Raw genomic sequence first — 27,789 nt, 5'->3', positions numbered from 1 at the left:
CCGAGCGGCGGAGCCCTGCGCCTCTGTATGGATCCGTCAGTGTGCTGCTGTGCTGCAATAGGACGCTGCTCTTTGTACACTTTGCTCTCAGGTTAGTCTCTGGCTGAGCTGAGTGGACCCCCCCTGTTGGAGGAGCTGACAGAATGGACGGACAGTAAACGCATCTCTCCGGGTTGCTATACTCTCTCTATTTTTTCTGCCGAAGGCTTTTTCGTCTCCACTGTGTTTTAGTCACTGTTCCGTCTCTCTTGGCAACCCCCGGGGACACCTGTCGCGTGTCAGGTAGGCAGAATCAGTCGATAATGACACTTAATTGGACGCATTTTAAAAAAAGAAAAGAAAAAAAAAAGCGGTGGAGAAAGCTCATTGTTCAGCCAGTTTTTGGATCGGGAGTTGGGCTTTGCAGATTCTTGGATTGAAACTGAACAGAACCCCAGTTTTAAGTAGACCAAGCCGGTGTAATGTCTGTCTTTATGGAGGCATATATCGGCGCTGGGTGCGTTTATTTGCAACAGCTGTAAGGCGGTCTGTGCCGGGTTTTTTTACCGTGTAATTACGCGCGTTTCCCGTCTCGTTTGCAGGTTTCAGCAATGAGAGGACGATGGAGCTCACATTCCATCTCTATATTGGTCTCTTTGATCGTAATGTGGCAGACACGGTAAGTTGGATATCCGTCATATGTGTTTTTTTTTTCTTCTTTTTTTCTTATAAATGAACATAAACAAAAATAAATAAAAAAAACACCGCTCGGACGGCGGGCTGACCGCGCGCACAGGCAGCGTAGCCTACACGACTCTTTGGCTTTCAACCGAAAGGCCATTTAACGGGATGTTTTGTTGATCAACCTAGTAGTCTAACCTTAATGAGCCACGTTTACATCTGGATGGATCCTTTCCATGACGGTTGCTCTGAGCGCAGTTCATCCCCACGTTCGGAGCGCAACACCAAAGCTCGTTGATAAATCTATCTAAAATAAGTGTTATTTGCATATTAGGAAAAGATCACACATAGCTCAATGCTTTATGCAGTTCCATAAGAGTTGTTAAGACGTGCGGGTAAGTTCGGCTCCTCGATATTAGACCAAGCATCCATTTATTGAGAGAAATCTCAACTTGTGGTGCACTTAAATGGCAGGCAAGTTAAACGGCAACCCGTTTTCAAAAGTTTAAATCCTAATTCAAAATAATTGAAGCAACACGTTGGCACCCCATTAATCTGTATGGTATTACATGGGGTGTTTAGCCTACAGCGCTTATAGAAAGAAAAGAACAGCTGCGATAATTAAAACAGGTTATCCCCCATCAAACTGAAAATAGGCCTAATATTTTAGTGGGAATTAATTTACCAAATTATTTGTTTATTATTATTAATTATATATTTTTTTTTAAAAAGACAAAGGAAATTGATTTTGAGACTTGTGTTTAAAGGGTCAACAAATAGAAGATTAGGCATTTTGTCACAATGTTCTGCCTCAGTGCATCACAATCCTTTATTTTTCATATTGGATTAAGTAGCCTAATACATTACTGTGTTAGATTCTTGTTAACTAGGAAATATTAGTGTTACTTCTTACTTTATCAATGGCTAAAGTAGACTGACTCTGTAACAACAAGCTGCCCTATCAATGCGTCACTCCACTCGTGACAATTAAAAACATTGGTAACATTTCAGTCGGCAACAAAAAGGGTAATTCTTCCCAATTCTCAGTGTAAGGTGTTGTACGGAGTACTAACTAGTACAGTAGCCTGTGTACTGATAGTACCTGCAGCTACAAGGCAACAGGATGGGAAGTAAGAATCTGGGAACTTAAGAATTATTCATACTGTAGGCATTTGTTAAGTAACGTGTACAAGATCCAATATTACAGAGTTACAGTATAACCTACCCAGCAACTCTAGCACTTTATAAATATGCTGTGATTTATTTCAGAATTACCCTATACCGCTTACCAACACTAGAGGGGTACAGATGATAACAAAATGAGGATAGGCAAACTATTTCTTATAACTACAGGGCAACTTTATGTTTATACTTTATACAAGCAGGGGTTGAGGGAACATACTGTAGGTATATGTAGCCTATGTGTAAGTGTTGAAGTCGGCCTACTTTCAGTAGTGGGTTCAACATTATGCATACTGACTCAATGGCTTTGAGTCACCTGTGCCTCCCGAGCCTCCATCACTGAAGTCGGACTATAGCCACATGTCATTTTTTTAATGCCACAATGTTTAATATGAATGAATCATGAGCTAATACAACCACTGAATCTTGTGCGGCAAACAGCCCCCACACGCACGCACACCTACTGTACAAACCAGGCAGGGGCGGCATAGGGTGGCAAATGCCACCCTAAAAGAAAGCCTTGCCACCCCTGCTGCCACCCCAGTTGGCAGCAAGGAATTAAAAGTTATGGCCAATTTGACCATTTACGAGCGCAAATCTCCAATGTCTGACTGCAGTATAAAGTCAAAAACTGTTTGCTTTCCCCTCTCACACATCTGCCACTCAGCACCTGGGTCTTACCTTAATGCCTTTCCTGTGATAATACCCCTTACTTCTATCCTACTTCTATCTCCTATTAAGTGAGATCACATTGTATGGTCACCTCAAATGCAGGACATTGATTGCATGAGATGAAGTTTGTCCGTATGAGTTTGTAAATGGCAGCCTGCACTTTGTAGTGTGTACATACTATTTATCATCAAACTGTGAGAACTGTGATTAAATTCAGTATATATACGTCTGCCATATGTTGCCACCCCTCAAAAATTCCTGCCCCCCTCTTGCCACCCCATAAATGCTTTTCTAGATCCGCCCCTGATACCAGGGGTTGATGCATAGACTGTATAAGTGAAGCCAAAACATCTGGATCGTCCCCTGGTGGCTGGCTGCAGTATAGGTCATAAACCCCGCCCCCTTCATGTTAGCGGATGGGACATGAACCAAACTGAAAAATACATGTCAAATACATTTTTCCCCAAAGATGGTTTCTGTCATTTTAGGTAGTTCTGATTACGCTGGTGTTATTTAAGTGTTCATATGTCTAATACGTTTTTTTTTTTTTTTTTTTTTTTTTTTTGATGCTATAGAAACGGGGTGAAACGTCACGATTGACAGCTGTGATTGACTTGCGATTGGTCGGGCGGGTGTATGGGCGTATGGGTGTATGTTTTTGATATTGCCTTACACCGCCTGATTACTGCGCAGTCTCTGGCTCAAAAATTACAAGATGGCGGTGCTCCTATCGGGGATATTTTGGCTTCACTTCTGTACAGTGGGAGGAAGTGGAGACGCGTCGTCCATCTTTATATACAGGCTATAGCTGCGTTCGAAAACCAAACCCTATCACGGAAATAGTGCACTATGGCGTGTGTATAGTGTGCTCGCCATTTTGTAGTGGTGTTTGAATTCTTTGCGGTTACTTTCGTTCACTATATAGTCCACTATAAAATACCCACAATGCACTGCTAATGCACAAACGATGTACCCTACATTTTACTCCCGTATACCACAATGCAATGCGGAGAAGAAGTAGCACCTGCGAAAACTGTAAAGGAAAAATGGAGCAGGTTTTCGTTTCTGAACAGTGGAAATGTAACATGCAACATATATCATATACAACTTTTATTCTCCTCCTGGGTGCTCGGTTTGTTTCAGGGACATATTAGAAGTATTTTTCTATGTGTTTGTTTACATGATGCCGGATGCGCCCGCCTCCGTCACACACATAACCCAAGCATCTACTGATGCAACGATATTTTCAGTGAGGGTCCAAAATCTCGTTTGGTTGCTCCCTATATAGTTCACTATTTAATAAACACTACATAGGGAATAGTGAGTGAGTGAACGAGGGAACACAGCTCATGTTTTACACGCACACACACAATGTTGGCAACTTTCTCAGCGGCTCCTCTGGCAGCAGCACAGCCTCTCTTCCTCCCTCTGCTCTCTCGCCGTGCGCACGCAGGCACGACTCAGTTACTATGGTTACGGGCATCTGTGTCGCCAGGTCATTTTGTCAGGGCTCAACCCTGAATGTTTCGAGTGTAGACCCAAAAAATCATTGTAAATGTAAGCCTGTGTGTGTGAATTTCATGTAGTCTTGCTAACCGGAACAGCCTGTCAAAATGAATGCAAGATTCTACATTTTTTTACATAACTATTCATAATTAATCTGGAAAGTACACAACAGTTTTTAAAGTACACATTTACATTTCTCAGTGGTTAAGACTAGGGCTGTGCTCGATTGAAGAAATTCTTAGTTGACTAATGCTCGTTCAATTGTATCAACTAATCGATTAGTTGATTTAATCGACAGATCTGTAAATCTGAGTTTCTCCGCAAAGAGTCATGTAAAAGCACCACTTGAATTCTTGTGTTTACCAGAGATGTGCTCGTACGTTTCTTGGAAATAAGTCATTCAGCATGAAAAAAGCATAAAATATGACTAATCGACTAAAGAAATCTAAGTTGACTAAGACCAAAACGACCGATTAGTCGACTAATCGGCTAAGAGGGAGCAGCCCTAGTTTAGACATGTACTTTGCATGTAGATAAGGTGCCACAGTGCATGAAAAAGCATAAAAATAGAGCTTGTTTATCCCGATTGCACTATATCTTAATTCAAATATGATTTGACGAGCTATGGGTCAAACTCAGCATGACTCTGTTAACAATACATTTTTCATTTTTTTTAACCTTTATTTATCCAGGTAAGTCGAACGATGACCTGTCACATTCACACAGTTCCAAGTTGCCCAGTACAACCACAGTCTGATCTGCTGGCCACTGAGCAGCTCCACTGGAGCGGTTGGGGTTCAGGGCCTTGCTCAAGGGCACCTCAGTGGTGGTAATGAGGGAGGGACAAGCGCTGCTCTTTCACTTTCCCCACCCAGATTTAATCCTGCCGGTCTGGGGATTGAACCAGCGACCTCCCGGTCCCCCTACTCCTACCCCACCACTGCCCCAGGTGGTAGTTTAACATCAAGCTATTCATCTTTCATCCAAAACTGAGCGGACCTAATGCCAGATCCGTAGGCAAACATGTCTCTATGGTAACCCTCAACAACAGCTCCATGGAAGACAGTCACAGCTGCCACTCGCTTCGCCAGCAGATGTTGGTGGTTGACGCTCTACGCTCCCAAGGATAGTCCCGCTTTTGTACTAAGTAATATTATGTACCCAGCCGGTAGTTAAAAAATACTTAGAGATTAAGTTCTCTTAAATTCCTCCCAAACACCAGATTGTTGCACACAAGGACATAGCCTACTGTACGCCATAATAATAGAATTAGTACCCGTTCAATGGAATTCATTGTTTTTTGTTTGTTCATGTTTGACCTGAACCGGACCATAAAACAATGATAGCAATCATATCACATCCATACAGGGATAGTAGTATACAGCTGTTAAAACATAGTAAAATATATGTATTTTCTAACACGCTAGTGTCAGATTGGTTCTAGGTATTGGCCGATACGCAAGTTCAGGTATCGGAATTGGCATTGGGAAGGAAAAAATAGTATCGGAACATCCCGGACATTATTTTATTTGTTTATTTTGTAATGTGTACGTATGCAGCTCTTTTAATATACACGTTTACGTTGAAGCTTCTTCAGTTTGATCCGGACCGAGACTATTTTTTTGGTCGGACCAAATTTCGGCCGTTTGATCCAACCAAAAGAGGTAGTCTCGGTCCGGATCAAACTGAACCATACACCTGTAATTTTGGTTCGGATCAAACTGAAAAGTCCGAAGGTCCGGACCAAACGAGGTAGGTGTGAAAGCCCCCTTAGTGTTTAAATTTTAGAGCTTTTAATTCACTGAAAAAAAGAGTTTGTTGGTTATAAAATGGATGTGATGTAGCAGGTAGACATTACCAAGATGTGTCATCACCCACAGTTCTTAGTAGAAAGTATATTTCTGTAGCTGATTTAGAGGCCTGTGTCCATAATCACACGTTTGTCTTTTATGTAGGTCAAAAGCAGCTTCCAATTCAACACGTAACGTCAAAGACATCACAACCTTCACCAAGATCCTGGACAGTCTGCTGGATGGATATGACAACCGACTGAGACCTGGCCTGGGAGGTAAGAAAGGGAAGACCATTCACTTACAGTACTTGGTGTGTGTACCAGTAAAAGGCTTCTCCAGTGATTTACTATTGCCCTAGTCTCGCTTTGCCAGACCTTCCTTCACAGCGCTGCGGGGGAGAGTCCTCACAGCATTCCCCGATGGGAGAAAAATGTGCTCTGGTCCATTGGCATTTCTTTAAACCAAGCACAATCGTCATGGGCGGAGCTAAGCGCCCAACAGAGTCGCAGTGCCACTGCAAAATAGCCTCAGGAAGGAACTTGTTTTGGTGGAACACGTGTACGTTTAAAAGTAGTTTTAGTCGTGCAACAGAAATCTCAGATTGGACAGATAGTCTAGCTAGCTGTCTGGATTTACCCTGCAGAGATCTGAGGAGCAGTTAACCATAGTCCTCAGAAATGTACCAGAGATTAAAATTAGAACACAAAGAAAGCCGAAGTCAACGGACATCCAGGTGAAAAGAGCGTGATCCAGCGGAATTTTCGGCAGCACCGGAGCAATCACGGAGGTGGAACGTCGTGAATCTAGACTACTATTGCCCTTTAATAAAGTTGGGACATATTTCAAAAGGAATGGTCAAAAATCGAAGCAGCAGAAAAGGAGATATCCTGACTTTTATTCCCTAGTTTAAGTCAAACTACTTAAGCACTGGATCCTACATTCTCCTTGTAGGATGGCTGCTTGCCTTTGCTTGCCTGTGCTGGATTACCTCCACCCCAACACTCCCCTACCCCATTGTGTGTCTTGTGTGCTCTTGTACTGTTATGTGCTTATGTTGCTAAGGTGTTTTTTTCCTCTTCCCAGACTGTACTCCTATCAAGAGCATAGTCTGGGAGTTGCCTTTTTCTCCTCCTCTTTCCTCATGTCATGCTGTATTTTCTTAATACCCTGTCTTCCTGTCCTGTCTACCCCATTGTCATATTGTATGTTTGTATATGTATGGCCAGGTTGATGTGGTTGTACCTTGTAAAGCGCTTTGTGATTTGTATCTGTGAAATGCGCTCTATAAATAAACTTTACTTACTTACTCCTTAATGTAATTGAATTAAGTCTTTCATTAGACTCTTCCTGTCTGGAGCAACGACAGTACATTTCCAGAATAATTGCCTCACATTCCCGATGTCCCTTTTCTTTGCACTCTGAGTATTGGAAAGAGCGAATGAAGTTTAACCATGTATCCAGCTAATTCAAATATATTACATTACTGTATTGTGTGAACAGTTAATTTCATTTAATATTGTATGTGGCGTTTTCTTTTGCGTGGGTGCAAATGTTCCACCAAAAACAAGTTCCTTCCCAGCATCATTTAGCAGAGCCACCGCCTCTGCGTCCAGAGCTTAGCGCCGCCCAAGATGATTGTGATTGGTTTAAAGAAATGCCAACAACCCAGAGCGTTTTTTTCTCCTATACTGGAATGTAGTGCTGCTGAGATAGGTCTGGCAATGAAAGACTAGACTCTTCCTGTCTGGTGAATACCCAGGTCTTTCAAACTCCAAACCTGCAGTTTGTAAGTCAAGCTTTCTGTTATAAAGTTTAAGTCTCCATAACCGAGATGACATAACCCAGGGTTTTTCCAGCAATAGAGGAATTTTTGGCAACGCCCCAAAATTAGCGCCAAAATAATAAGAATTAAGATAAAAACTAGCAATTAAAATCCTCCTCAACTGTGTTTAATAGCAATTTACCAAACAACAGTTGAAAAGCAGAACATGAAGTTGAAAAGGAGAGCTAATCTCAGTTTTACCGTCCAGAGTCTGGCTGTGTCGGACTCTCTTGGTGATTTTAACAGTGGTATTTAAATAATATTAATTTTTTAAGCAGTTTTGTTGATTGGGGTGACATTTACTCAAGCGCAATCAACATTTTTATAAATCATATTTATAGAAATAACAGTACGTGGACCAATTGGGCTTCCTGCCGTGCGTAGTCACTACTCACAATTCCAATGACCCATTGAGCCAGGAAAAACCCTGCATAACCCTGATGACATCACTACGACATCATCATGGATAGTTTTCACACAGAGTAAGACTCAATAGTAAACTGATTATCATGTGTAAAACGTACAGAGCTTAAGGCATGAATGTACAGCATATAAACTCCATGAAAAAGATTTTTCAGTTTTTTTTTAACCAAAGATTAAAGTGTAGAGAAATAAAATAAAATCTTGCTAATTTGTCCAATGCCCCTTCCTCAGGGCAGGGACTTATAGCAGCTATGATTTTCTATAATGAATTTCACTCTTTGTCATCGCAGACCGAGTAACAGAAGTGAAGACTGACATCTATGTGACCAGTTTTGGTCCAGTGTCTGACACAGATATGGTAAGTTCACAGCCCATCTCATAGTGCATCTTCTCAGGACCCGAGACAACACACACAAAGTGTAAAATGAAAAAGGCTTCAGCTCTTTGAACACCCCAAGCCGTCAAAATAAAGGCACAGTTAGAGCTGTAACAATTCCAAATTTTGCTGCACAATTAATTGTCTCAGAAATAAATGTGATTATAATAATAATAATAATAATAATAAAAACTAATTGTTATTTGTAGAGCACTTTTCATTGAATAAGCAATCCCAAAGTGCTACAGGAGTTTAAGAACAGGGTAAAAACAGAAGCAAACCAAAGAAATAAAGATAAACAAATAAAGAAAAAATAAGGACTTTTGCGAAAGCTTGCTCAAAATGAAAGGTTTTTAGGTGCTTCTTGAATGAGTCAGTAGTTTGTGGAGCCCTCAGGTGGTCTGGGAGGGAATTCCATAGGCGAGGGGCCGCAGAGCAGAAAGCCCGATCCCCCATGGTGCGGACCATGATGATTAACAATAGAATTGCCGCTTTCAGTCAAATTTAATGAATGAATGAATGAATGAATTTTAATTAAAATTTGAATGAGTTATGTAACCCAGATAAAATATAATAAGACAAATACACAGCATATCAAGTAAACCACGCCTCTTTATCATCACATTTTGTCTAACTGTAGACCCATCCCTTGTCATTTTTGTTGCTATTAATGTGTATAGGGTGTGTATAGGGTGCCAACAACTAACAATTGAAATAATAATAAAAATATGTAGTCTGACCAATAATCACTTATAGAATTACAATTTGGCACGTCTAAACTCAATCAACAATTACCATTCATACGCCTTAAGATCTTAGCTAATGTTAGCAATTAATTGCGGTTAAAAAAAGAAACCGCCGACAATTATGTAATAATTGTAACAGGCCTAGGTGCAGTTTCAAACACATATCACTTGGTTTGAAAATGCTTGTAGGATTCTTGCTCCAGGTGTAAACAAGGAACTTGACAAAATTGTTAAGTGTAATATGTGGAAGGCTCTGAGGCACCAGAAAGACAGTTAATTGTTACTAATAAGGATGGGGGGATGTTTCAGTTAGGTTCATATCAATAGCAAACAAAAGTCAAATGGACTGCATTTATATAGCACCTTTTTATCTCACCGGACAAAGTGCTAAACAATTTGCCTCTCATTCTCACACATTCATACTGAGGGATGGGTACCAAATTCAATACTTTTTAGGCTCCAACCGAATTGCCTCTAAAGTATCGAGTATTGAAAAAATGCCTCGTCATTCAATACCCAAATTCAGTACCTAAGGAGTAGATCTCATTAGAGTCAGTGAGCCAATAAGCACGCAGCGTGATTCTACCAAGATGTAATCACGTTTGATTGGCTATCTAACGTTACACGTCGTAGTGACACGCAGGTAAGACTCTACGTTACACAAAGACATGTGGCTCACGTAGTCAGAGCTGACAAAAATTAAAATAAATATTTGTGTCACAATCTAATGTAATTTCTTTTTGTTTTATAAAATTGGTATCGAAAAAGTTTTGTTTAGGAACCTGTTTCCACGTTATTGGTATCGGTACCGTTATCGTGAATGTTGTAATTAAAGAACGACCGGCTCTACCTCCTTCAGATGGGTGTTGGTGAGCGTAGGTTGATTGGGTGTTTCATGGTACTGATCTGTAAGTATGAGTACAGAGTTATGCCCAGATACCATCAACACATCAGCTGTGCTACCAACCCATTCTCACTCCGAACTCTTAAAATACGGATGTTTGGACAGTGGCTGTCAGCATCTGAAGCGACGCAAAAAGCACCCATCTATCTACCGTTTGTAGAACGCACCAGGGAGAGCAGCAGCTACACGGGGTTTGAAGATGACGTAGCACTAAGAGCGACTACGATAGCGAGTAGTATGAAAGCCCGAAAATCCACATAGGGAGGTTGGTTGGGTCAAACAACACAGGACTTTCACCCAGGATACCGGGGATTGTGTCCCGCGTGTTTTGTTTCCTAAACCCAACCGTCCTGTTCTTCTTTTCCTAAACCCAACTGTCACTTTCTTCTTTTCCTAAACCCAACCGTCCCGTTCTTCTTCTCCTAAACCCAACCGTCCTGTTCTTCTTCTCCTAAACCCAACCGTCCCGTTCTTCTTTTCCTAAACCCAACCATCCCGTTCTTCTTTTCCTAAACCCAACCATCCTGTTCTTCTTTTCCTAAACGCAACCATCCTGTTCTTCTTTTCCTAAACCCAACCGTTCTGTTCTTCTTTTCATAAATCCAATCCTCCCGTTCTGCCCGCGTGTCATGGAAACATAAGCCCACCCACGAACTTTTCCTTAACCTAACTGCGTCAAAAGTGATGCCAATAGTCCCGACCAAGCCAGTTTAGATGTGATGCTAAAGGAGACTTTTAGCATCAATAACAACGGCAAAGGCACCTGACCAAGCGTCCGTATTTTACGACATGGGAGTGAGAATCTGTTGGTGCTACGCATAGGTAACACGCTTAACCATGTTAGCGCTCCTTTCCGGAGATGGCTTGTCAGACGGACATATTCGGCGCCGCAAACAACATACAAGGTAAATGCAAAGATGTGATTAGACGAGAAAAGACGCACATTTGAGGGGGGCGGCGTGAATTACGCAAATGGTGCGATGCGAATAAGGCGAACATGGAAAAATAACGCGTCATTCACATGTGTTTACGAGAATGACGCTGACGTGTTAGTGAAGGCGGTTTGGGGGTGCGATACTACGAGAGCACTCAGACTGAACCAGCACATCCAGAAAACTAAAACAAAGTCAATTCAATTTTATTTATAGTTAATGTAGCACAGAAGAAAAAAAAAATACAGAGGGGTAATTTTATGAGATTAACTACGTAAATTTACGAGAAAAAAACCTCTGATATTCTCTGAAATAAAACCCAGACCTCCGGATACTGGCGCCGTTTATCTGCATGTATGGCATTACAGCTTTAAATTGGCTGGTTACCACCTAATGCTAGCTAGCTTTGTTTTATTCAATTCAATTTGAATTGATAGTGAATGTAGCTTTACAGCTCTGTAGAGCTGAGGGGAACTGCAGAGTTGGTTGTAATTCTCTTCGGCTACCTCCCACGTTTCTTTCTTTATATCAAAATCAATTAGCAATAAAGGCAATATCAGAGTAATAAAAATACATGACATGCCCACAGTTCATTAGAAATTAGAACCCTGTGTGAATTTTTTTTTACTATTTTCACTGCTCTAAGGAGTGACCGTTAAAACCGGAACTGACTACAAAAAACGTTGCCAAATACAGGGTTTCTATCCAGGACTCAACCTGAAGAAAACTGCCTTCAAATCAACATGATCCGTCATAAAATCTCAGGGTTGCCTTGCCGGGCCGGTTTAGATGCAATGACCTACATCCAGCAGATACAATCTTCCAGACGGAGAGCTGTCAGCTCGGCTGTCCTGTTGCTAATGGAAACCGAGCCACTCCAAACAGGACAATGATGACATGGCAAGGGTCAGACTCTCTTATTAAAGATGAGATCTGATCATCCGCTGCCATGCAGCTCTGATACGGAGCAGTGTGGTGTTCTACATATTAATGATCATTATCATATATTGGCTGTCCATCGTAAACCTCATACAGAAATTATTATAATGCGGCATTTTAATAGGATGGCACATCTTGTAGTCCTGCACATTGTATTACGATCAAAATCCATTCATATATTACAGCGTAGGCTGTTTTAGCTCATGTTTCCGCTATACTATCTTACACATAGTGTACCGTAACTTCTGATAGGCTACATCCATACTACTAGGTTTTCGATTTAAAACAGCGTTTAAAAAACTAAAACAATCTCCGTCCTCATGTGCATAAGGCTGAGTACGCCCCCGGACATGGGAATTATCATTTGAATAATAGCTTGCCTCCTGCACATGCAGGCAGCAGTAGCATTATGGAACAACTGCTAGCTAACAAATAAACAGCTGTAAGTTGTTATCCACATTGAATTAACCACCTGTAGCCAAGGCTGATTTTGTCGTTCGTTTTCTTCCGGAAAAGGGTCACATGATAGGGGCATGACGAATCAGGAAATGACACGTAAGGACTGATAAGATCAAATCGGGGAGTGAATGTGGGTGTCATTGTTTACAAAGGTCATGTGGGTTTCTGTCAGTCCAGACTAAAACGCAACCCCAGAGTTTTCCAAACATCACCATCTTAGAGGCTCTTAGAGTACATTTATAATTTATACTTTCTATTCATCCCCACTGGGGAAAATAAAATGTGTTGTTAGAACACACTACACGCAGGCCTGAAATACACACACATGCTCAGGCCCTATACATGCACAAATGGAGAGCTGTCAGAGTGAGGGGGCTGCAACTGTTAGACAGGCGCCCCGAGCCTTGCTCAAGAGCACTTTGGCAGTGCCCAGGAGGTGAACTGGCATCTCTCCAGCTACCAGTCCACACTCCGTACTTCGGTCCGAACAGGGACTACAACCTGCGACCCCCCCCCGGTTCCCAACCCAACTGAGCTACTGCCACCCCAAAGTAGAGTAGAGTGGATGCAAGGTGTATATGTGGCAAAAGATATCCGTTTTGAAACAAAAGTTAATAATTTTGGATGTAGCCACAGAATATACCACAATACACAGGGTCAACACAGGGGCTCCTGGACCTGGATTGATTAATTAACATTTAGGGGCCGGCCTTACTTTATAGCTACGCTGTAACACTTAATGTATAAATGCAGCTTAAATTAGTCGGCTGAAGCCTCGTATTGTTTTTTTTTCTCACAGAACAAGGGCTTGGATTTTGTCCCCTTTCTTTTACAGCGTAGTTGTGCTATGAATTTTGCTCAGTATGGACAGGAGGAATGATTCCAGGGCCCAGTAACTGTGCATGTGGCATATAATTATGGATTATGATAGGTGGGACTTTCATGCCTTTTAATATAGATTTCCAGTGTGTACACACAGGGAGACCCCCAACTCCCCCCCAATAAACGGTATATGACACACACACACACACACACACACACACACACACACACACACACACACACACACACACACACAGCTTCCTGCCTTAAAAGCTTTCCTTAGTTTTTCCATCACAATCACAGCCATCAACCCTTATCCCACCTGGCTCTTTTTCAAATATTTAAGTGGCACAGAAGCGAGGGGCAGAGGGATGGAAGTGGTCGTGATCGAGACAGCACCTTCAAAAGAAAAAAAGAGAGATGGTCTCATATTTAATTCATGCCATGTCTCCATCAAACTTGCAGCAGATCATTTCACCCCACCACTGTGTCTATCTTCCCTCTTCCTTTGATAGCTCGGCTCTGATACACACACACACACACACACACACACACACACACACACACACACACACACACACACACACACACACACACGCACCTCATCCCTTTCCGTGATAGATTGCACCGCCTCCCTGCTGCACCCTCTGCCTCGTTGTTTGTGAAGGTTTCTTATTGCTGGATTATATATATCCTGTCTGTCCATCTGACGCAAATACTGTGAAAGCAAAAACACCTGCTTATTTTGTATGTTCGCCATTAAAAAGATGAAGACATTTGGGGGCCTGGGTAGCTCACCTGGTAGAGTGCGCCCCCATACATAGAGGTTTACTCCTCGACGCAGCAGCCATGGGTTCGACTCCGCCCTGCGGCCCTTTGCTGCATGTCATTCCCCCTCCCTCTCCCCTTTTGTGTCTTCAGCTGTCCTATATAAATAAAGGCCTAAAATGCCCAAACAATAATCTTAAAAAAAAAAAAGATGAAGACATTCTAAAGCCTTCTATTTTGAATGACAGATGGCGAAATGGCGTAAAAATCTGAATTATAAAAGTGGTCCAGATCTGGATCTCAGGTGGAGGCAAAAAAATAGCTCACACAGCTGGAAAAGGTAGCCTCAATAAAACGGGGAAACGCAGTTTCTCCAGTGGGCTTTGTCCTGACATCACAGCCCCACTGCAGCGATTTTACACACAAAAACTAAATAACAACTAAAAACATATCTTATGACATACACACAGTATAAGCAGATATTAATAAAAACTACAATGCATGTGTCAGAGTCTCCGTGAAGGTGCGCACATTCTCCTGTCAAGTCTGTTGTCCAGAGCACGTTTTGTCTCCCATCCCGTATTGCTGTGTGGACTAGCCAGACCTTCCTCCTCAGAGCTGTGGAGGAAGGTCTGGCAATGCGAGACTAATATTATAATAAAGCATTTCATTTTGTTAATTCATTTTGTTATTATTTAAATATTGGTGCTTGCAACGTCAAAATTTGAGATTCTAATGGTAGCGAGGATGGTTAACTCATAGGTCGTTATGTACATGTACTGTGGAGTAATGAAAGAGAAAGAGTGGGGTGAGATGTTTTCACATCCTTGGAGGGACTGAAGGTCCTCAGTGATATTGATTTAAACCGCGGCTGACACTTTGCCTCAGGGAGCAGCTGGATCTGAGACTGACAGGTCTGAACCGGGCCAGGTGTCGCGCTCGGCCAAGCTATCATGTGTCAAAATCTGAGGCTGAAGACAAGACAGGACAACGGGACTGATTTAAAAATGCAACGTACCAAAACACATGCATGATTTCACAGATTTTAGTCTCTCAATGGTAATTTACAAGGTATTACAATGATGAGATGATCATGCTTAATTTTAATGATATACTTCATACACATAATATTCGGAGAACATTATGAGACATGTAAAAGAAAGTGCATTTAAATGATCAGTTCACCCAAGTTACAAAAAAATACCCTTAGTGGTATCTACCCGTGCACCTGGGCAAATTAAATGCAGAAGTATCCACATGACTAGACAAGAATAAGGGGGATTTATGGGTGATTTGGGCAAATGTCCCTTAATATTTCCTGAATCAACAAGACTAACTACAGGTACATATTATGAAATGGAGTAATAGATGGTATATCTAGGTACATCTCTGTGCAATACCTATGCACCCAGCCTCATCTTAGATAAAAGTATAGGTGTAATATTAGCAGGAGGGGACATGAACTGTGTGATGTCCCAGACAGCAGAAAGGGCCCCAACAACAACTTCTATACATTACGCATCAGAATGAGCAGAGCTGTGAATTAGGGCCGCTTTTTTGGCAGTTAACAGATAGTTAAATAGTTAAAAAGTGATCTACTTTGGCTCGGCTACAGCTCTGTGTCTGTCCCTCTGCTTCGGTTTGTCTCACCACTGAGTCTAAGTTAATGTCCCGCCCACAACACTGTCTGACTCTCTGTTACTGGGGATTATGTTCAAAGTTTCTAATTTATTAAATAATTGCTTAAAGCATTTAAACAAAAGTTTTATGTTGGAGTTTGTAACATTCCAAAAATCTTAATTTTGACTTTTAATGACTATTTTAATTTTTTATGTAAATGCATATCAGTTCCAAATATCGGTTATCGGTTTCATTAACTATTAATAATCGGTATCAATATCGGCCTTGAAAAAACAGTATCGGTCCATCCCTACTGTGAATCACACAGTATGGATGTGAAATGGGACTAGTTGACATATGACGATATAAATACATCACTGCCTCTATTGCTGCCACAAGAAAGTTTTACAAACACTATGAGGGTAAAAAAACAAAACACAAGCACTGAACTGCCCGGCAATTTATGCACAGCTGACTGTTTGCCAAACAACGGTCTTTTTGTCTCTTTTTCAAAGTCAAAGTTAACTTTATTTAGCCTGGTCCTACCAGACTCTGGTACATTTCATTTGTCCAGAGAGTCTGGCCACTCTCCACTGACAAGTGTTAACTTCCTTGAAGGCGGGTACTCTGTTGAAGTTTAAAACTATTGGATCTGCCATAACTAATTGCCAACATTTGGTCGTGATGTATGTCATGCGCATGTGCAACAAGACGGGAGACCAACAACAACTATTGTCTTATATTTAGCATTAGCATAGCTAGCGTTAGCCTTAGCCAACTCCTTCACCACTAACGGAGCGAGCTGGAAAATCAAACATGCCCCCACCAACACAACTCAGCAAAGATTGTTCTTGCTCGGGCTTTAACTTCTGGATATTCGGCAGCGTTGCCAAAACGGACCGAATGGCTTCACTCGCATCTTTCGAGCGCATGTCCTCAACGTCATTGTTCTCAGCCACTCCTTCTGTTCGCTGATTGGACCGCCAAAGATTTGGCCGGAGAAAACCTAAGACTATACCGCAAACCCAGACGGAGTACTGAAGGAAAATGAAAATTGAGCGGAAGTACGTAGGAGGGTGGAGCAAGGCTAAACTTTATTATCCCGCAAGGGTAAATTCATGAGGTCTTACACATCTCCTTGCAAGAAAAAGGAACACAACACTTTAAAATATGGGCGGTACACACAGTATAATATACCACACATACATAAAACATAAAATCGTTCTCTTTCTCCGTGAAATGAAACTGCCTTCAAATGCATTCGGGAACATCAAGATCTATAGGCTACACGATCTGCCGGAAAACAGTAATTGTGAAACATAAAGTCTACTTGTGCTTCATTGGGAGGTTAAATAACACAACAGGACGGGACACAAATGGGCCATTTAAGTGACACACCAAGCGTCGCACAAATCTGCGGCACAATGCCGGATCGCTGTTTCCTGGTCTGAATTTACGAATCCTACTATGGCCACGCCAAGACCTGCCCTTCAATAGCATTTATTGGCCAGGTGTCCATGCTTACGCAAGGTAACCCCATTTGTACAGGTCCTATCCCCTGACCAATCGGCTATCCTAACCCCAACCAATCGAGCTGCTTCGTAGGGCGGGTCTTGGCGTGGCCATAGTAGGAGTCGTAAATATGCCCGCAGCTCCTTTTAACACTGCTTTCCCTGCTCTCTCTGTCTCTCTCTCTTTCTCTCTCTCAGGAGTACACCGTTGACGTTTTCTTCCGTCAGAGTTGGAAGGACGAGCGGCTGAAGTTCCACGGACCAATGAACATTCTGCCTCTCAACAACCTGATGGCCAGTAAGATCTGGACCCCTGACACCTTCTTCCACAACGGGAAGAAATCTGTCGCCCACAACATGACCATGCCCAACAAGCTGCTGAGGATCATGGAGGACGGAACCCTGCTCTACACTATGAGGTAGCTGGTTTTACCATTCAAGTGATAATACACGTTCATTCATCCAGTCTTTCCAGTTGTATATTACTTGTATAGTATGCTAAACCCTGGTTTGTTTTAATTGGTTTTAAAGGGGACATATCAATATAAAACTCACTTTTTTACAGCATGTGCACATACACTTAGATATCTAGAGTGCCTACAAAGCCATAAACTGTGAAATAATACAACACTTAGTTTTTGTGACTTAAAAGTTTCTATGCCACACTTAGCAATGCAGAAAATAACATTCATTTTGTTCTTTGTATTTCATTATTTTAAACAAACTGTGCGTGCGTGCATGTGTGCGTGCGTGTGCTTGTATGTGTGTTTACTGCCAGGCTAACGGTTCAAGCTGAGTGCCCCATGCACCTTGAAGACTTCCCAATGGATTCTCACTCATGTCCTCTCAAGTTTGGCAGCTGTAAGTGTGAGCAGATTCACATCATCCACACTGTGCATGCCTCTTAAACCTTGATGTCATTTTCACCTTAAAAGGATATGTTCACTGTTTTCAACACAGACTGCGCTGAAATGTTCCTTGAAGCTTATTATTTTTAATTTTTCCTTCACCAAATTTCAGTCAAAATTGGTTTTGCCTCCCAAACAGATTACACATTTTACATTTTACTAGAGCAGGAAATCATATCGATAAAAAATGCCCCATGTCATCCGCCTGTCAAAACTCTTTGGCAGTTTTACGGAAAAGACTAAACCCTTTTTTTTTGTACACAAGCATCTGATTTTATTACCCAGAACGACAAACTTGTTGTAAAGTGTCATTTTTTGAGACAGATGTCGTGTTGGGTTCTTAAAATAAGCAATAAAGACGTAGCAGGGTAGATTCACACGGCTTACTTTATTGTTCTCTCCTCAACTCTCTCGCTATACAACCCCATGATAGCCTATACTGCCCCCTAGTGCCCCAGCAGTCTAACAATATTATAGATCACACCACTACAGACACCATTTTGTCCTCTAATCTCTGAATAACAATGTTCAAATATATCCAAATGTGGTACACATAATGTTTGACTATTTAGTGAAGGCACCAAAATAGACCTCTGAGTCAGGAAGCAGCCTGCAAAGGCTCCAGAACAACACTAATAACCAACTGGCCAATTAATTGTAGGCTGTGCATGGCACTGAGCTAGCTATCAACCCCTTGTTAGGGTCACAAACAGCACTGTGAACTCTGAAAACAGAACAGAGGGGTTGACGTTCGCGATGCAACATGAAATGGATATTAATTGATATGTTTTGTTTAGCTAACATATAGAAAACATAAGAGGCTTGTTTTAACATCCTGATTTTAATGCAGGAACCAACCCCTCTGGGTTGAGACTGTGTGTTGAATGTTGCTCTCTCTGCATCAGATGCCTACACTAAGACAGAGGTTACTTACATCTGGACTCGTAATGCCACCGCGTCAGTGGAAGTGGCAGAAGACGGATCCAGACTCAACCAGTATGACTTGGTGGACCAGACTGCAGGGGAGGAGACCATTAAATCCAGCACTGGTGAGCATCATGCATCGGTTTCAAGTCAGTCGGACAAACAGAAGTACCCAAACGGTGCCTGGACAAATGAAAAGGTTTCATGACAATTGCAATTTGAATTGCAAGCTTGGTGCAATCCTTGGTGACCCTTGGTGTGTCACTCAGCAAAGTGTAAATGTCTGATGTGAGTGGTGTTATATAGTTTGAAAGATAAGATAACTTAACACCACTCATCCAAATTTGAGTTTGGACTTAAAAACACTCGAAGTCTATAGTTAATCAAACAGATGCACAAGACCAACAAGATGTTATCACACGCAAAGAAAAAAATCCATTCATCAAAGCCTACAAGCTTTGGAAGCAGAGAGCAAAAGGAGGGTACGATTTGTGTTTTTTGATCATGCTCAACAAAACAAAACATGCAAGAATGAAATTGCCCTTTCAATACGATGGATATAGAGCCACTCCACCAGGCATGTCAAAACCCGTAATTATGAACTTCAATATCTAATGGAAAACAAATCGCAAAATGAAATAGTATAACGTGGTGTCAACATACAGTAAATCACAGAGCTTTTCAAGCTTCAGGGCGAAACCAAAATGCTTTCACCCAAGAAACGCGTGTTCGTTCCTCGGGAGTGTTTTAATCCAAACCATGATCTTTTCCCTAAACTTATCTGTAGAGATGCACCGATTGAACGGCCGGTGACCGGAATTGACAACTGGAACATTAAAACCGCACTCAGGTGGATCCCGTGAAATTTGACAGCTATAGTTTATGGGAAAATAGCACTGGGGACCCTGACTTTGATGAATTTACTGTTTATCAGACCCCAGATGAGACAAGAAGCTAACGTTGGCAAACGCTGTGGTCCCTCTGCCGCCCCCGCTGCAAAAAAAAAAAAAAAAAAAGAGAGACGCTGTATTCCTCCGACACGTTGTGTTAACGTTACTGTTTAAAACGCTTTCCAGGTTAGTCGGGATGCATACCGCTCCAAACCAACATTAAAAACGTAGTAAACTTCCCCCAGCGTTTAGTTTGTTATTAAACTGTGTGTAAAATGAGCGATGACGTTAATGTTTTCAGGTAACGTTACAGTTGACGTTCAAACAGGCCAGCGTGTGTGTTTTGAGAAATATCTTTATACTGCAAGGCTATATTTATTTTATTTTTATTTTTATTTTTTATTTATATATACATATATATATATATATTTTAGTGTGATATTGGATGTGAAAAGAAGGAAATGGTTCTAACATTGCACTTGATGTGTGTGAATGTCCCACACCAGGAGTTATTTATATAGTTCTGTTTTATAGTGATCGATTATCTGTTCAAAAAAAATCGGTATCGGCAGTTCAAACTCAGTGAAAAATCAGAAATCGGAATCAGCCTAGAAAGTTGAAATCGGTGCATCTCTACTTATCTGTCATCGCCGCATGACGCTCACTTTTTCCGGCCAAACTCCACTACCACGGCCCCCGAAAGGAGCGTCATCTGGCGGAGCCTGTAGCCGGCTCACCTGTTGGCGACTGAACAACTGCTACAAGAGCTCTGTAGCGGCTAAATACAACCAGCAACTGCCGCTCGGATTTTATCGTTCTATGGCATCTCTGTGTTCATGTTACAGCGCTTTACTTAGTTTAAAATACTTCTATTTTAGGTATATAATGTGGTCTATTGGTGAAGTAGCATTGATCACTTTGAAGGGGGCGGGGGTGGGGGGGTAGCCTACATTTTGTCCCCACCGGAGATACAAATAATTCAGCAGAGGCAGGGACATGTAGAACAGAAAGGGGGAAATCCCACGCAACCCATCCTGGGAAATCGCACCCTGGAAACGGTAATCAGAGTTATCACAAGGATGTGTCAACCACTGAACCACCACCTCCAGGTCCTCTAGCAATCATGCAGGTGCAGAAGCAGACCTGGTATCCAAACCAGAACAAGCAAAAGCTATGCAAAAGACGACATGCCCAACAAGCAAGACTCGATAAACTGGCGAGCGAATGGAAACACAGACCTACAAGAAGAAATTAGGCAGATGAGGCCGCAATTAAATTAAAGCTAGAGAAGGAAAAAGCAAGGTTACAAGAGCTACAAGCAGACAGAGAAGTGAAGGTAGCAGCTCGGCTGAGAGTGTACAATGCTATGAAAGTGGCGAGGAAGAGACTCACCACAAAACCCTTTAACATCCGTGCCAGTTTGAGAATTTTTTTACTCACTGCGCCAATTTTCTTTCTTTTTATCTATGTTATGGCATTAAGTCCACTCTCTTCATCCCTCTTTGAAGTTTTTATTTTTTTATTTTTATTCTCAGCCTGGAGGAAGTAAAGGGTGCAAAGGGAATATGGGAGCTCCAGAAGCTGCCAAAGTTTACAGCATCACAGGGCCAGAAGTAATTTGTGAATTAAAAAAATAAAAGTGAATTTTTCACAAACCAAACTGCGTCGGACTTCTCACAAAGAAAGCTGAGCTTAAGTGATCAAAGAAGCCTTTGACAGGCACGCACACAACGCAGTATTTACTTTTTTTTTTCTTCTTTTTATTCGGAACAGTTATTATTCTCCACATTGAACTATAACAACTCTTTGTTTAGATATACTCTTTCATGATGAATGCATCAATCATGAATATAACACTATTTATACCTGACATTTATGCATCTTTTAATCAATCTACTAATTCTGTAGCATCTACTGCATTTGAAGGCCCGTAACAGTTATTACAATTGTACATTTTCTTATGTAATCGCAGTTTCTTTGTTCAACCGCAAAATGGTCATTGTTGATTTTGTTTAGATACGCACATTTGTAATTATATAAGTGATTATTGGTCGGACTGTTGAGCTGAAGCTATGCTAGTTGTTGGCACTTGACCCCTATTATACACGTCCATAGCAACAAAAATTATGAGGGGGGGATAAAGCAGTGTGGTTTACATCATAGGCCGTGTATTTGTGTTATTAAATTATCTGGGTCATATAACAGTGATATAACCAAAAGATTCATTCAAAACTTAATTTTGTTTAAAAAAAAAAGAAGTAATAAATAATATTTAATTTTGACGGAAAGAGACAATTATATTGTTAATCGCAATTATATTGAATTGTTACAGCTCTACATGTGTCACCATTCTCACTCAGCAAAACCTCTCTCTCTCTCCCTCTCCCTTCTCCTTCTCCCTCTCTCTCTCCCTACATCTCTCTCTCCTTCTCCCTTTCTCTCTCTATCTCCTTCTCCCTCTTCCTCTCCCAATCTCTCCTACTCCCTCTCCCTCCATCTCTCTCCCTCTCTCTCTCCCTACGTCTCTCTCTCCTTCTCCCTCTCCCTCTCTCTCCCTCTCCTTCTCCATCTCCCTCTCTCTCTCCCTACGTCTATCTTTCTCTCCCTCTCCCTCCGTCTCTCTTTCTCTCTCCGTCTCTCTCCCTCCCTCTCCCCCCCCTCTCCCTCTCTCTCTCTCTCTCTCTCTCTCTCTCTCTCCCCCCCATCTCTCCCTCCCTCTCTCTCTCTCAGGTGAATACACGGTCATGACAGCTCACTTCCATCTGAAGAGGAAGATCGGCTACTTTGTGATCCAGACTTACCTGCCCTGTATCATGACGGTCATCCTCTCCCAGGTCTCCTTCTGGCTCAATCGAGAGTCGGTGCCAGCCAGAACTGTCTTTGGTGAGTTTTTTTATTTTATTTTAACATTTCAAGCTATGGGTAGGCTTGGGTATCGTTTGGATTTTTACGATTCCAATGCCGATTCTTGAAAAAAACTGAAAAATGACCTCAAAGAACGGTTCTTTTATAGTTTTTTTTTTTTTATTGAAAATTATTTAAATGTAACAATATATTAACATTTTAAAGTACTTAAATATACAATAAGTCAACCTAAGTCACCTAACACACACAATGTGTTTACTAGCGATCATGTGCAGTGAATGGTTAATATGCTTTTACGTCCGTTTTGGTGAGCCCAGAGGGGAAAATATGGCATTTTAAAAGTAGCCTACATCTACGGTAGCTAGCTAACGGTAGACTACAGAGAAAGTGTGATATTTTTACGTCCGTTTCGGAGCGACAGAGGGAAAATATTTCAGTGGACACATTAAGTGGAACTGAAATGAGGAACCGAAATTTGTGTTCTAATCCGGTCCAATTCTTACCGGTTGCGTATCCCTAACTATGGCTGGGAATCACAGGGTAACTCATAATACCATACACGATACACGGCTCACGATACTGATCGTATCACGATACAGCAATTCTGCGATAATCAATATATTGATTAACAATCCTATGATGATACATCCCAATATCTCTCTAACTATACAAAATGCAGTGAAAAGGTAAAGTGCCGGTTTTCTCACTTTATTCACTGCAAGTCCAAACAGTAAGAAAACAGCACAGTTCTTCAGTTGGCATATTAAAATTACAGAACTATAAAGCAACCATGGGTCCAGACTTTGGGCTTATATGTGGCTGGGGCATCTGTTATTTTCCTCAAACTACTGCCCGCCACCCCGTTGAAAAACCTCTTTTCCCTTTGGCTTGTTAACTTATGTTTTTCATGTGTTGAGCGCCACCTCAAGGAGCCATGAAGTAGTGATGCTGGGAGCAGGGAAATCTATTGAGGGCACCCTATTATATTAATTAACAACTAAATTAAAAAGATGGGCAAAACAAACTATTCTTTCCAACTGGCAATAGCTACTAAAAATTGTATTAAAAAAACAACAGCATCATATCAAAATGAAATCTAAATAAATAATGCCAGTTTATTCATCCGTTTAAGATGTGATGAAAAAAGAAAGCAAGTTTGTGTTATTCCAAATTTATTAGGTATAAAAGAGAAACTTTATTGTGTCTGGGCCTTCAATTCGAAATGCCTCTAGAACATTTTATTTATGTCCACTATTGTGGTGAAACAGAAAAGCACATGTAGCCAGACAGCTACGCCAGGATTCCCAAACAGTTGCTGTTTTATGCTTCTGCGTCAACTCCACGCCGTAGCTACGCCATCGCTCCTACGGCGTAGTGACCCTTTCTGAGTTCTTGTCGGGGTTGCTTGGCATCGCGGTGCATTTCACCGCCATAACGCTACGGGGGTGTCGCCTGTGTCTGTGTCGCTCACCACCCAAAACGGTACATAGACTGTCGTGCTAAAATATTAATCTTATTTGTTTGGCCTTTTCTTGCTTAGATTTTGTAAAACGTTTCGAGAAATAGACACAGTAAAATCCATTGACCTAGTTACTGTAACCAGAAAATAAGTCTGAGGTTATTTGCGAGGTGTCTGCCAGCCAGTTTATGTCATGTTAGCAAGCTAACTTTAGCACTGCCCACTACGTACCGCCTGCTGGCGAAGTGCTAATTTCAAAACGTTACTGACATATAGACACTTTACAAACGGATAACCCTGTCACTGTAACCAAAATATGTCTGAGTTTATTTGCAAAGCTGATGTCAGTGAACTAGCATGTTGCTACTCCCCACAGTAGGCTGCTTGAAACACTGACTATCAACAGACAGGACGAGTTGACCAATCACAGTCCTTGCGGTCTGCGTCGCCTCGACGCAAAGTTACACATTTTCGGAGGTGCACTTCGAGCTACGGCGGAGGGGGGTCTGCGGAGGGGGGTCTGCGGAGGGGGTTCTGCGGGGGCACGCCGTCGATTCAACGCAGAAGCATAAATCAGCTTTAACTCTTCCTATCCTCACCTCAACCTGCAGGGCTTTCTCTGCCTGGGTTTGCTGTCCTGATAGTTAACTGTGTGTTCATGCTGACAGGTGAACATTTTATCAGGCCACAGCAGGCTTATCAAATCACAAAAGACTGTGATTTAATTAAATAGGTATAATTACTATAAATAAGATATTAAATAAGTATAAATCTACCCCGGCTACTGTTAAAAAGTAACTTTTACTCTGTTCCAAGTTCAAGTTTGTAAAAAGTTAAGAAAGCATTTTTTAAGTTAAGCCTGATGTTGCCTTACACATAAAAGAATAACCCTAGTCACTTCCACACAGTGAGGCATACAGCTCTCTAATTCAATGCCGGTATCAGATCAGTAATCTGTTTCGATCGATACCCAAAGCCCAGGTAATGGTATCGGGACTAAAAAAAGTTGGATCGATGCATTCCTAATTTGAAGTATAGTCTGAATGGAATTACTTTAAAACTAAAGAACACAGTTTCAAATGGGGAAATCGGAGGGATTTGCAGATTGATTTACCATGTGTCATTTCTAAAAGCCTAACCAGAGACATGGACGGCAAATTAGCCTACGGCTAGAAGTCCCAGATACATTGTATCGATTGCACTTTAGATGTAACAAGCCTATATGTATTGCCCCTGACAAATAAACTGATAAAATAAAATACCCATCGTTGTAACAAGGAAATTACACTGTTTCCAGGTTAGAAATCGCAGCACATTATGTAATATGGTATAGGAAAAAATTACCTTAATTGCAAAGTGGAAATGTAACGTTGTAGTTTTTAGTAATGTGATTGGACTGGAATTGTGTTGTTGTTCGTTCAATATTAAGTAATTGTGTTGTAGGATTCAGAGAATGTGGGATGCAAATGCAGAGACAGCAGGCAGTGGTGAGCTTGAGGATTTAATACCATAAATTCCATACAAACAAAAAGAGTCCTGAATACAAGAGGCAAAGTAGTCCAAAATGTAGTGGAAGTCAAAAACAGGAAGCACAGGAAACAGGAACACTGAGACCAAAAGGGTAGGGTAGATTATATATACACACACACACACACACACACACACACACACAATCCAATACAGAAGCAATGATCTGACACTAGACAAAAACAACACAGAGACTAAATACAAGAGGTTACGAGGAGAAACAAGGAACAGGTGACACAAGGACTCAGGAACAGGTGAAACACATCAGGGCGGGGCAGACAATCACAAAAGGCGGGAAAACACAAAGCAGGAAGTTAAACAAGACATGACATGGGAGAAAATGGACTACAAAATAAAACAGGAGACTGAAATACATACACAAACATAACAAACTGGTCCATATTACAGTACACAGTACAACACACAGGCTCAACAAACAACTGTTGTATGCTGTACAGTTGTCCTATATGGTGATACTCCTCTATGATAGTTGGTTAGTCCTGTTATTGCCAAGGTAGGTCTAATACACTCAGTTGGCAGCGGAAGGGAATCAACAGATTTGTGAAGTGCGACTCAGCAAGAAAATTAATCTCCCACTGCTTCTTACAACATCAAAGAAATTCGTGGCTGAAGCCATCTCATTGTTGCAAGTTGAAACTGTGTATTGCAGCTAAAGTTTAACGGTTGTTATGATCCATGGCAGACCGGGCTATCAGTGCTGTCTGTTGCACAACAACACCAACACAATAGAACACAATTTATGACATTATTCCTGCGAGAGTATGAATGTGCTCGATATACAGTATTCCAGCAATATTGACATGAGAGTTTAAAGCTATAGTGCGTAGATTCTGTCGCCCCCATGAGGAATTCTAAGTAATGACATCAACACTGTTGGCGCGTCCACATGATAGAAGCCTTCTGTGATCGCGCACCTGACAATTTGATTGGTCCAAACAGCTCTGGTTCGAGCATAGTGGCTCCACAGTGGATCAAGTCCAGACTGAACTTCTCGACCTCAAATGTTTTGGGGCGGGGCTAAATTCAGCTGGCATGCAGGCTGAAAAGTTCAACTAATTATTCACACAATTGAAATAAAATGTTTCTCTGAATACAGTTTGCAGGCAGTAGGTTTTTTGGTTTTGTTATTTTTTTCATTTTGGTCTTTATATTGTCAGTCAGGTCATGCTTTAATGACCTCTCTGTTTTCAGATGTTTCTATACACGTAGAACATCCATGATGGAGTCAGATCTGGTTGAAATTCAAATAAGACGTGCAAGGCCATTTTGTCAGTACATTTCTACGTATAAAATCAAAACGATATTGGGCAAATGTTCATCGTGTTCACACCCCCCTTGGTTTTGATACCAAGGGGGGTGTGAACACGATGTACATTTGCTTCAAATGACAACAAATATAAAAAAAAATGCATAATGATGATTCTACAGGATGAAATATGTAAGGGGAAGAGATATGTGTGTATGGTTTTGAACATGTGTGTGTGCGCGCACGCGTGTGCATACAAGAAATGCAACTTCAAAAGGAAAACACAATATCCGCTTACAGTGTTTAGGGGTGTGTTCACGGTGTGATAAAGAGCTTTTAAATATGACCTGCAGCCCGAATAAAATGTATGTGTGTCCCCTATATCAATCATCATATCCCTGCAGTTACTAAATAAATCTTCTCTATGCTTTTGACCTCTCTTCCCAGGTGTAACTACAGTTCTCACCATGACAACCCTGAGTATTAGTGCCCGTAATTCACTGCCCAAGGTGGCCTATGCTACAGCCATGGACTGGTTCATCGCCGTCTGCTACGCCTTCGTCTTCTCTGCACTAATCGAGTTTGCTACGGTCAACTACTTCACCAAGCGAGGCTGGGCCTGGGACGGAAAGAGTGTCGTCAGTGAAAAGGTACAGCTGTCCATGACCTAGAGGGAGCATTCCTCTTTAGGATCAATCATACTGTAAAGGCCATCATGTTTCATGCTTGCCTTTATTGGGAAACGTACAGCCCGACTGCGATGCTCTAGTACAACATTAGCAAGTAGTATGAAAGACCTAAAATAGGGAGGCAG

The 27,789-nt window shown here is 41.5% G+C and overlaps 1 protein-coding gene across 1 annotated transcript in view; it reads left to right on the top strand.

Moving 5' to 3' along the window:
- The first annotated feature begins 206 nt into the window (after nt 1-206).
- The window catches only part of gabra2a (gamma-aminobutyric acid type A receptor subunit alpha2a), a 29,278-nt gene continuing 1,695 nt past the window's right edge, over nt 207-27,789 (top strand). The window contains exons 1-9 of the mRNA XM_028565899.1: nt 207-282; nt 582-658; nt 5,976-6,088; nt 8,349-8,416; nt 17,334-17,554; nt 17,914-17,996; nt 18,949-19,092; nt 22,588-22,740; nt 27,423-27,625. Coding sequence (XP_028421700.1) covers nt 591-658; nt 5,976-6,088; nt 8,349-8,416; nt 17,334-17,554; nt 17,914-17,996; nt 18,949-19,092; nt 22,588-22,740; nt 27,423-27,625 — 1,053 coding nt within the window. The 5' untranslated portion in view covers nt 207-282; nt 582-590. The remainder of the gene's footprint in view (nt 283-581; nt 659-5,975; nt 6,089-8,348; nt 8,417-17,333; nt 17,555-17,913; nt 17,997-18,948; nt 19,093-22,587; nt 22,741-27,422; nt 27,626-27,789) is intronic.

This window comes from Perca flavescens, chromosome 20 (assembly GCF_004354835.1).
Source record: "Perca flavescens isolate YP-PL-M2 chromosome 20, PFLA_1.0, whole genome shotgun sequence".
Lineage (NCBI taxonomy): Eukaryota > Metazoa > Chordata > Actinopteri > Perciformes > Percidae > Perca > Perca flavescens.
This window is presented reverse-complemented; position numbering and strand designations above follow the sequence as displayed.